We start from the raw sequence: 12,343 nt of genomic DNA on the forward strand, positions 1-12,343 counted from the left end.
AAGCCAGAACTTCTTGAAGGAATCATCACATATCCTTGAATAAATACCCTGTGATATCACCACAGATAGGGGGTGTATATCTTCATCCTAACCTTTCTCTAAGGCATCTGACATCATTTGTCAGGGTAACTATGCTCTGAAAAGAGAGAAATACTCAAACATTTCTGGAGATGCCATAAAAATGTTGCAAACTAATGCTCACTCCTGGGTGGCAAAATGCCACTGTGGGCCAATGGTCAGAAAGCAGACCGAAGGTGAAAGAATATTGGCCCAAAGCGATCACAGTGGGCCAGTTCTGCGGAGAAAGTTAGACTACTTATATTCTACAGGAATACATTTCCATTTTGGGTCCCTGATCCCTGGTGTTTAGTTTCATGGAATGATAGGCTGAGTAGAAGTATTTAGAACTAATCTTCCTCTTCAAAACAGTAAGTAAAAAAACATTACCATATCCTTGGGCTACCAAAGAGATTTGATTTATTCAGGGAGTGAGTCTTACCACATTCCCACTGAATTTACTAGTTCGGCTTGGAATAAAATGGAGAGACAGGGTAACTGTGTGGAAAATGGAATCTTAAAATAAATCTTAAATAAATTAGGTAAGCAAAACAATGTCTTTTGTTTGAATTATCCTTTAGCAAGTGAAAATATCAGCTATTCCATGCAGGAAAAAGATAAGTAGGTTGGGATATAAGAAACCTAAATTTGTACCCTTAATTTGTCACCATCAGACTTAAATTTTTTCCTCGTCACCATCCGAATGTGTAATTTCAGGAATGTTTCTTTCCTTCCCTGGGCCTCAGTTTCTTCATATGAAAAATAAAAAGAATGAATTAGATACTCTTCAATAATTCATTCAATTCCCAGTGTCTATGGTTAATGATTGATTAACCAAAATCTGGCCTCCATGTACTTGACTTTTTGGGAAACTCCCATAGTAGACAATCAAACCCAAGACTAGTATTCTTCTTACAGTCAAAAATGGTACAACACTTTTTGGGACTTTTGATTTTGGAGAGCTCGTAAAGCAGGCAGATAACACTGTGGAACTGAAATAGCAGAAACTGACTTTTGGTTCCACTGCTTACTAGTTACACCATCCTGGAAAAATGAAAGAAATTATTCTAAATGTTATGTTTTCCATCTATAAGTTCAGAGTAATGTACTCATCTACTAGGGTTATTTTGAAATTAAATATGAGAGAGGATTATAAACAGTAAATGCTTGATGTATGATACTACCTTTTAATAGCAAATTTAGGTCAAATTAGAAATGGACAGAGACCATAATATGTTATTAACTGACCAGACAAAATATATAAGTAATGATAATTCTAAATTCTCCAAAGAGAGGAGATGAACAATTCTCAGAGGAAGAAGTTGACGTATTTCAAATTCTCAAGTGTGTTTTGAATCTATTTGTTAATGTCTCCACAACTTAGGATGAGAAACAGTCTCTTCTTAAAGCCTTTGTTGAAAGATGAATGTTAAAGAAGATTCATGCTAAGTACCTTGGTAAGATTTTACGTGGGAGGTAATGTGGGGCCATGGTCAAGATCAAGACTTGAGGCCAGACAGACTTGAATTATATCTTTAGGTCTGTCCCTCACTAACTATATATCCTGGAACACAAGGTTTTCCTTCTCCATGTCTCAATTTTCCTATCTGTAAAATAGAAGGAAGAACCTTTCAACCACATATAGCTCTTTCTAAAAAATATTCAGTGAGGTATTTTACATTTTTTTGCATAATGTATAGCATATGTGAAACAGTCAATACTAATTTTTGATCATTACTTGTAATAATAATGGTTAACTTTCACGCAGAACTTTATAATTACCAAATAATTCACACTCTTAAGAGGAAAGTAAGCTTAATTCTTTAGTCCTTAATTATCTCAGAACTGTAATATTTCTGCCACCACAAAAATAAAAAAGGAGGTGAGAAAGAGCTATTGGAACATTCAAAATGGTACCAAAATTTATTTAAAAAGTCTTTTCTAAAAGTAGAGTAACATATAATCATGCTAAAAAAATATAAAATACAGAGAGGTGAAAAATGAAAAAAATGTTAGTTTCAGCATTACAAAAAACCTATAAAATAATACTGTTTTTGCTTTGCTTACTTTCTGTATTTTTCATGCATAATTTTTCATAGTTATCCCTATACTTTTCCAACACAAACATAACATTTAACAATATAGTAACTGAGACTTTTTCTATGAATTAAAAGATTTTGGAGAAATGTTTCTTTAATTCCTGAAAGCAAAAAGGGGTGCCTTATTTAAATGCACTGAAATGACTTTTAGCTTTTATTAATTGATTGTGTAGCAGACGTTTCCTTTCTTGACTCGTATGTAGTTTGGCTCTTAATGAGGGAGAACACTGCTGGGAGGGACACCCTTGGTTGTTTCCCATGTGTTATTATATAGGAGAGGCTAGTGAAAACATCACGGTTATTGGTTGAAGATGTCGTTTCTGGTATCACATTTGAAAGCAATCAAAGCAAAGGCTTTCTCTCTGAGAGTTGAGATGGTCGTATTTGATAAAATGTAGCAGATAACTGGAGCCTCACTGCTTCCAAATTTTTAATCTCTCTCTTTTTAAAATGTTTATGTATTTATTTTGAGGTGAGGGAGTGGCAGAGAGGGAGGAAGGGCAAGAATCCTGAGCAGACTCCGCACTGTCAGTGCAGAGCCCCATGTGGGACTTGAACCCACAGACTGTGAGATCATGACCTGAGCTGAATTCAAGATTCAGACGCTTAACTAACTGAGCCACCCAGGCACCCCTTTAATCTCTTTATGCAAGAAATAGCAGTCCCTTGCTTCCTGAAGTGATGGGAAACTGAAGTGGTTCTTTCAAGAGTAAGCATTTGGAATTCTATTCCCTACTTTAAGTATTCACTTAATCTTCAGAGCAAAATGTTAAAGCGCCTAACTCAGTGTACTAGTCACGAGGTGTGATCCAATGCTCCATCTTCCAGGGCATTCACACTTGGTTATGGGGCCCGTCACACACTTTGAAGTGCGCATCTCTGATACTTTTAACATTTTCCCTCTTTTTCCTTAGAATATTGACTGTCCATATCATAGATGAGGAGCTCTTTCAGGAAGGCCCCTGTCTGCATCTCTCTTTGTAGCCCCTTCCAGCCCCTTTGCACATATTAGGGGCCGGATATATATATGGTTACTGAATTAACATGTAAATCAGTGAAAGTTTGGACAGTAAACCAATGAATTAACGGATGAATGAATGAATCATGGGTTCTGAGAAATAAGGGACTGATTTTCATAAAACTAAAAAATGGATTTGATCTAGTTGTGACAATACCACAACTATATCTTATTTGATAGCTTCTCTATTAATTCTCTACAATTTTTAGATGATATAATTACAAAGGTAAGCCAAAGACCCAAACAACCATGTTTGCAAGAGATAAAACATTGGAGTTTTTAAAGACTGGATTCTCTCTCTTTGGCTCACACAGGCTTAAACAGAAAAAATTGCTTCCTTTTCTCATCTATAATGATAACACCTGTTAATAGGCCTATCTTTTTCTTTTTTTTTTAATGTTTATTGATTTTTGAGAGAGAGAGAGCGCACCAGCAGGGGACATGCCGGGGGCGGAGGGGGGGGGGGGATACAGAATCCGAAGCAGGCTCCAGGCTCTGAGCTGTCAGCACAGAGCTGGATGCAGGGCTCGAACCCACAAGCTGTGAGATCATGACCTGAGCCAAAGTCAGACGCTCAACCGACTGAGCCACCCAGGTGCCCCTAGGCCTTTATTTTTCAATCTGGGGGCTGAAAAAAAGGAGCCTGGTTAGGCTCCTACAGTATAGGCATCCTAGTTTTCATATTTTCACCTGCAGCATTGATGCACATTCCTTGGCCTTCTTGGTAGCTATGCCTCTACTAGATTATTCTCACTAGTCCTTTTTCAGAAGGCACTGAAGCAGTGCTTTCTGGGATTTTAAGGGGAGAAACATTTGCTTGAGTATACACCATTACAGGTTAAAAGATCACTCTAGGGAAATGAAATCTGGAGACACGAAAAAAGAATGGAGAGTAGTGGATAGGTAGAGATCTTTTTTATTTTGTGGGGCAGGGAGGATGCTGAGCAAAAAGGTAGGAAAAATGAATTTGAAGGGGAGAGTATCAGTGAATAACACTTGCAAGAAATCTATTTATTTCTGTTGAAATATTTTTGACATTCATTTTAAAACTGTAATCATGTGTAACAAACACTGTCTTTATCCGCTGAAGGCCAAGACTAATAAATCTACTGTGGAGTGCATGTGTGAAATAGCTTACAAGCAATCACTTTGGTAAAGAAGAGAAAAGGACTCGTGCTAGGTGGTTAAAAACCATGCAGATAAATGACTGGCAACCACTCTTATTCTTTTTGAGTAATTCATTGCTTTAGGTGTTATAGATATGGCCTCATATTATATGGACTATAATATTAATAGTCGTAGTCCGGCGTCATCCTTTGTATCTCCTTTATGCCAGTTACTGGGATAGTAGCTGTTCTGCCCTCACAGATATCCTTTGAGCCAAGCATGTTCATTTTACAGTAAATAGTGAAGAGTTCCAGGGGTTAAATGCATTTTATAGAATTACCTTTGCTTGTTTATTTCAGCGTCACAACCCTTTGACTTACATTGAACAGCTTCCTTACCCTTTCTATATCTTAAATATTTCATCTGTTAAATGAGGACGATAGCAGTGTCTGACTTCATTGTTGAATTAAAGATTAAATGTGTCTGGTACTTGATAAACAGGAAATCATTGACTGTGTTAGTAGTGACTTCTAGACATGAAATTGTCTCAGTAAATGACAACACTGTCTTTAGATGTTGTTGTCCAAAAATTTTTGGAGTAATTTTTACTCTCTTCTCTCTTTACGTCTATGTTAAGGCCATCCACAAATTCTATTGTATCTACCTTCATAATATATTCACCTCTACTCTTACCATACTGGTCCAAACCATCATTGCTTTTTAGCTGGATGGTTGTAGTAACCTCCCAACGAGTCTGCTTCTACTCTTTTTCTTCTCTGACCCATTCTGAGTCAGAATAATCCTCTTACAATGATCTGCAAGGCCCTACAAGATCTGTCATCAGCCAGTCTTTATTCATTCCTATCCTGTTACATTGCCTCCTTTGATCAACAGTATCAACCATGCTCCCTCCTCAGGGACTTTTCACTTGCTGGTCTCTCTATATGGAAACTTCTCTCCTTGGGTATCATTGCAGGTCCTTCCCCATTCGTTCAAGTTTGGCTTATGTAATCCCTTCCAAAAGAAGCCTTCTCTGACTGCCTTGGAGAAAATCATATACAGGGACCATGTATCATTTACCCTGCTTTATTTTTCTCATAGCAATTATTGTAACTTGACATAATGTATAGTTCTTTTTTTTATTTGCTATTTTCTCTCTCTACTTACTAGAATATAAGCTTCATGAAAGAGGAAATTTTATCTCTTATTTTTACTGTTAAAGCTCCACTTCTGAGAGTGTTAGTATTTTGAAACGAACTTATACATGAATGACTCAGTAGACCATAAAATTATATTTCGTTGTGTAATCCTTCCCTATACACACACACACACACACACACCAGAGCCAAACTGATGTAATTTGTTCAGCAGCTTGGTTTCGCTGTGGTTGATAAGGGTACTTACATTAGCCAAGTCTGGGTGGGAATAGAATTAGGAGGTTAATAAAAAATAATTTAATAACATATTTTGATTCCATTTGTCTTCAAAGCAAGTTTTTTAAAAAAATTAGTGCTTATTTATTTTTGAGAGAGAGAGAGAGAGAGAGAGACAGAGAGAGAGAGAGAGAGAGAGAGAGAGAGACTGTGAGCGGGGGAGGGGCAGAGAGAGAGGGAGACATAGAATCTGAAGCAGGCTCTAGGCTCTGAGCTGTCAGCACAGAGCCCTACACGGGGCCCAAACTCAAGAACTGTGAGATCATGACCTGAGCTGAAGTCAGACGCTTAACTGACTGAGCCACCCAGGTGCAAATTTTAAAGAAGACTTTTACAAATTGATTAAATAGAAGGAGATCCTTAAACAAAATAAAACAGAAAAACCCATGGTGAAATAACACAGAGGTTAAGAATATCTGGATTTTTATGAGTCTTTTAGCTTATTGCTCCTAAATATAATGGTCCCTATTCTCAGATCAAAAAGCAAGAGAATTTTTTAGAAAGTGAAACCATGACTCTTACACAAAATGAACACATGAAAAAGATTTTATTTAATCATTAATTTATGAGAGAACTGGTAAGATTATAATCACCCAAAAGAAGAATCCAAAATATTACCCTTACATTATTCAATCAGGGATGTGTAATTCATCTACAAATAAATGCAGAACTGACTTTATCTAGAATGGCCAGGGAAGTCAATCAACCTTTCACCAAACAACATTTGCATTTCTATGGGCCAGAGTTATTAGCATTATTATCAGTTTTATAAATGTTATGAGTTATAAAATAGCTCAAGGCAGTAAAAGGCATAAATCCTATATAATCCCAAAGAGAGTGCTGCAGATAACACAAACTTTCACTGAAGATGCCCAATAATCTTTATGCTACATTTCTGCCTTATACTATATATATATATATATATATATATATATATATATATATATATATATTGTCTTTCCAGGGGAATTCTACCAAACATTTATTTATTTATTTATTTATTTATTTATTTATTTATTTATAAAAATGAAATTTATTGTTAAATTTGTTTCCATACAACACCCAGTGCTCATTCCAACATGTGCCCTCCTCAATACCCATCACCTACCCTCCCCTCCTCCCACCCCCCATCAACCCTCAGTTTGTTCTGACAAAAGTTAATTTAATTTAGCAGCTATACATGAAAAGAAGTACAGATCTTATAAATAAAATAAATTCATATAAAGGGAAAATGATTTTCTCATTTATTTTTATTTTTTTTTTTTTACAAAGGAAAGAACACAAATTTCCTGCATCCATTGGGGTCCTGAGATAACATACTTAAAATGAAAGATTAAAAATAGTTTAATTATGTTTATTTATCAAGGTATAGGTAGGGTTAAGGGAAACCAATAAGGGATGAAAAAGCCATTACCACAATTAGACTTGAGAGAGCAAGGGCAGGGGGCAGGGGGAGTGATCACAGGAACCCAGAGGGTCCATCCCAAAGAGTTCTGCTTCAGTGAGTCACCCAGTGGTTGACAGACCACTGTCAATCTAACAATACATACCCTGACATCCTTTTCTTCTCACCTGCTTTCTTACATTCAGCTGGTACCACCTACTGGTCAGAAGGTAAGAGATCTGGTTGAAAGAGACCAGGGAAAGCAGCTGCCCAGGGTGGGCACATTGAGAGTGGATCTGAAGGGGTGGAAAGACTACATCTAGTTTGCATTCCCACCATGTACTGCATTATTTTTTCCTTAGTAAGGGAGTAAACACTTTCATTTTTTGGAGTTAACTGGAAAAAAAGAAAACACAGAAGAAATAAGTAAAGAGTCTTCCAACTTATTTATTCATTTCATATTTATTGGACACCACAATAAGTCCGACACTGAACCAAGTGAACAAATAAAGGGGTGAACAAGCAGGCAGGTTTACTCCTCTGCCACTTATTTAAAGGGTTTTTAAATGCAAAAGAAGGTGAATTAGACTTAATCTTGCATCAACCATGTGTGGAACCAAACCAACAGTTGTACATCTTTTTAAAAATATTTAATGAGTTTTTTAACATTTCTTACTGGCTGAGAAGCAATCAGGCTTATTATATGGTGACCTTCCTGTGCCTGGATGTCCTCTAGCAAAGACCCAGTGACCAGTTTTTCAGGTGTGGAACAAGGATTTTTGCATCCTTGTAAGAAGTTGAAGTCACTTCAAAAATTTGCTCTTTTTATAAAATAGAAAAAGCAAGTTTCTTTTCTTTGGCACACCATGAAAAAATAGCTTATGCTATTAAAATGCTTTGGACTTACCCAAAAACCCCACATATAGAGTTCTCATCACCTTGTCTTTGAAAATACTGTCTTTACAGGTTAATTCTCCACTCTTGAATTCATCATCAGCTTTGAAATAAAAGAAGACAGGATGAATGTGACCGAATTCATTCTAATGGGACTTACCCAGAATCCTCAGATGCAGAGAATTCTATTTTTGGTGTTACTTATCATCTACATTGTCACTGTCACAGGCAACCTGCTCATTGTGGTCACTATAATCTGCAGCCAGACTTTGGACTCCCCAATGTATTTCTTCCTGGCATTCTTGTCTTTGATAGATGCATGCTATTCCTCCTCCATAGTCCCTAAAATGTTAGCTGATCTGCTTTCTGATTCAAAATCTGTTTCTTTCAGTGGCTGCATGACACAGCTCTTTGTAGAACATTTCTTAGGAGCTTCAGAGATTGTCCTCCTTGTGGTCATGGCCTATGACCGCTATGTGGCCATCTGTAGACCCCTGCACTACGTGACCATCATGAACCACCACACATGTCGCCTCTTTGTGGGGGTGTGTTGGGCAGTGGGTTTTCTCCACTCCATTGGACAGATTCTAGTTACTTTCTGGCTCCCATTCTGTGGTCCCAACGTCATGGATCACTTCATGTGTGACATTTTCCCCCTGTTACAACTTGCCTGTACTGACACTTTCCTTGTCGGCCTCTTGGTTGTTGCCAATGGTGGAGTAATTTCTGTGATCACCTTTGTGATGTTATTGGTATCCTATGTGGTCATCCTGTGCTCCCTGAAGACTCACAGCTCTGCAGGGAGGAAAAAGGCCCTCTCTACCTGTGGCTCCCACATCACAGTTGTTGTTTTGTTCTTTGTGCCCTGTATTTTTATGTATCTGAGACCAGTAGCTACTTTTCCCATGGATAAAGTCCTAACACTATTCTTTGCTCTTATTACTCCCATGTTAAACCCTGTCATCTACACAGTAAGGAATACAGAAGTAAAAAATGCCATTAGAATGTTATTAAACAGCAATGCAATTTCAGAAAATAAATGACCCACTACAAAGATGTTATTTCTTTCATGATCTTTTACATTTTTATATTTTATTACTTTTAAGACCTCATATCTCTCATGTGGCACAACACCTCTGCAAGCAGGTATTATTATGATTATTCCTATTTTACAGATGAAGGAAAATGAAGTTCAAAAACATTAAATAACCAGCCCAATGTCAGACAGAGCTAGTATGCAGCTCTGCCTTTTTCTAAATCCAAATTTGATGCTCTTTCAACCATTTCAAAGAGTATCAGAAAAAAGGCAGCATTTCATCAGAACTTCTCTTGTTTTGTAACAGACTTAAAAATGTTCCTTTCTAATTACAGAGCTGTGTAATGGCTTGTGTATACAAGCAGTTGGTACTCAGCTGAATTGCCTACTGGCCTAGGACAGTGTGGATACAATTTAGAAAGGAGGTATTTGCCAATACCCTCTTGGCACACACTTGATATATCTAATGTTTAAAATTATCCTGGGTTTCTTGTTCTGTTGGGTAAAAGTTGTCAAGGATTATAAAAATTAATTGTATTTAGACTGATGTGAAGATTTTAAAGTGTCTTCCCATGGTCACAACTTACAAAGTTGAATTCTCGTGTTTTTATTTTACAGAAAAAAAGTAGAAAATCAGAAAGGTTAAATAACTAGATCATAGAACATGCAAGCCAGCCTTGAGTGCAAATATTCGTACTCCACATCCTGTGATCTTTTCATGATACAGGGGTCTGGGACTGGTATTTGATTATGGTTTGGTTTATAAAAATAGTTTTTGGTTATATGCCATAGAAAGTGACACTTTGAGTAATAATTATTAGTAAAATCAAATGTAATTATTTCCCAGAAACATGCAGTAAAATCATTTCACTATTAAAAAGTTGACTTTGTATTTAGTTCCTTGAATCTGGAATCCTCTTTGGAAACTGCTTTAGGAGAGCATTTATAAGAGATATGAAAAAATAGGAATCATTACTCAACAGTTGTCAAAGAAAGTATTTCTCAGCTGAACAGCTTAAGTTGCATGACTTTCTTGTGAATTAATTTTGGCTTTTTTCAAAAATAAAGTCTGTTAAAGAAAATGAAATCTGTGACCAAAATACAAATGTGTATGTATGTCATAGATGTATTTACAGCTTCCTCTTCTGACAGAAAGATCCAGCATCCCACCTCATGAGTGCCATATGTTTTATTGGAAAAAAATCAAGGGATTCCATGATGTAACAATATTTAGTCAGCATATTATGGTTATGAAAATGTAGAGTAAAAAAACATCAGCTTTAGGACCAGGAGACATGGGTCTTATTTCTCACTGCGCCATTATCTCATCCATGACCCAAACCAGCTCTCCTTATGTCTACCAGTAGTTTACCTGGGTAATTTAGAAGGTGATTCCAAGTTCCATGGTTCTGCCCATGCCCATTTTTTATTACTATGAGTATTGTTATATTCACATCTACTTCAGTTAAAAGTAAAATTGGAAGAGTCATGAGACCACAGCTCATCTCCCCCAAGTTTTGCATTTCTGACAAACAACTTAGAAGATGTCCTTCAAGGCTGAAGGGGTCTGTGGACTGGTAAGACAATGCGAGTTCTGCTCCTTTGAGAACACGTTCCTCTCCCCATTGAAATGCACGAAGCCACATGAAATGCATGAGGAACATTTTGGCAGGTACCTGATTTTTGTGAAATTAGTCCCTGAACCCATCAAACATCAGACCGTACCTCAACTAGTTTCTGGTCAACTGTGATATGAGCTATATTTAATTTCTTCTGCTTTCATTCTGGTTTATCCTTCTGATTTGAAACGCTGTGTTGCTGTCTCTCTGGGGGTTTGCAACCACTCTGCCTTTGGATTTACATTCTGGAAACACGCTTCCCTGGTATAGCTCCAGGAACTTCTCTTTTGAAAAATTACTTTCATGGGAAACCCTCAGTGATTTATATTTAACTCATTGTTTTTTCATCTCATGCTATTGTAGGCCTTGGGAAACTGGACTAGACAGTGGTAGGGGTTCTAACGCAGTCTCTCCACTGACCACTGCAGCTAAGTGGAGGCCGGATGACCATTTAATGGGCATTGTGAATGGCATGCAATCTTTCATGACACTGGGCACAATGACCTTGTAAGCACATGCTAATTCTCTGATCTGACTGGTTTTCATCCCAGAGTTGAAAGACAAGTTCAAGACATTTTCACAGATGATCCTTCAGCAAAAAAAAAAAATATATATATATATATATTATGTATATATAATATATATATGTATAATGTATATATAATATATATGTATATATTATGTATATATATACATATATATATATATATTGTATATATAATATATATATATGTATATATGTATATATATGTATATATAATATATATATATATATACATATATATATATATATATATATATATATATATATATATATTATAGCTCTTCAGGTTCAAATCCTCATTCAAACTGTCTTTGGTATGTACCATCACAGATATTACCATGGCACTATAATACTCAAGTGTCTAATCAAACTAGGTTTAGTCATGTTTTCTCAGGTACCTTAAACTGTTTTCCCCCATGACACATGTTGCTCTTAAGGACCCAACCCAGAGTTATGTACAATTACCTTTTCCTCTTACTAAAGAAAGCATATCTGAACATGGGCGAGTGTGCTTCTGTACAGGAATATTTCTGAATGTAATTGAATAAAAATATCACTTCAAAAATTGATATTTATTTCTTTTAGTACATAACTGTAATATGCCTCACAGTTGGTGGCAGCATAAAGGTGTCATGACACTTGAGTTGCAAAACAATAATTTAGAGACAAGGATCCTGGCCCACAATTTAGAGGCCTGGCTTCTTGTTTCACCTTGGCAAATAGCATTCTTATTTCTTGTCTTATCTTTCCTTGTTATAAACAGATAGATGCCTATTTCTTTTCTATTTCATAGGGATACTATGAGATTAAATTTATATGACTGAAATAAATACATGTTACCATCTTTGACTACAATTCAAGAATGGAATTATGTTCATTATTATCATTTTTATCTAATTTCAGAATTGGCATAAGAAAGAACCACTTTGAAGAAGTGTTGGAAACTTTAGCTGATATGAGGTACCAGTATTATAATAGGGTTCGTAACTATCACCTCATGTACATCTGAAAACAATATTTGAAAATTACCACCATGAATGGCAGACCAATCAAAAAACAAATATTATGGCTTGCAAGTTTAAAAAATCAGATAGTTATCCATCTAAATGTTTAATTTTTACAATACCAAATATTCAGACTCTGTATTAAGCT

The 12,343-nt window shown here is 36.2% G+C and overlaps 1 protein-coding gene across 1 annotated transcript; it reads left to right on the plus strand.

Annotated features, from left to right (window-relative positions):
* Positions 1-232: 232 nt before the first annotated feature.
* LOC122201297 (olfactory receptor 140-like) lies at positions 233-9,035 on the plus strand. Its single transcript, XM_042907183.1, has 2 exons — positions 233-306; positions 8,096-9,035. Exons 1-2 carry the CDS (start codon positions 233-235, stop codon positions 9,033-9,035), a joined length of 1,014 nt encoding a protein of 337 aa, XP_042763117.1.
* Positions 9,036-12,343: the final 3,308 nt, after the last annotated feature.

The sequence above is a fragment of the Panthera leo genome, chromosome D1 (genome assembly GCF_018350215.1).
Source record: "Panthera leo isolate Ple1 chromosome D1, P.leo_Ple1_pat1.1, whole genome shotgun sequence".
Taxonomy (NCBI): domain Eukaryota; kingdom Metazoa; phylum Chordata; class Mammalia; order Carnivora; family Felidae; genus Panthera; species Panthera leo.

Bases quoted from the DNA above. Each gene is read 5' to 3' on its own strand.
- LOC122201297 (XM_042907183.1), top strand. From the start codon at position 233: ATGGTCAGAAAGCAGACCGAAGGTGAAAGAATATTGGCCCAAAGCGAT. The intron at 307-8,095 runs GTTAGACTACTT...ATTCATCATCAG, and splicing joins GGGCCAGTTCTGCGGAGAAA to CTTTGAAATAAAAGAAGACA.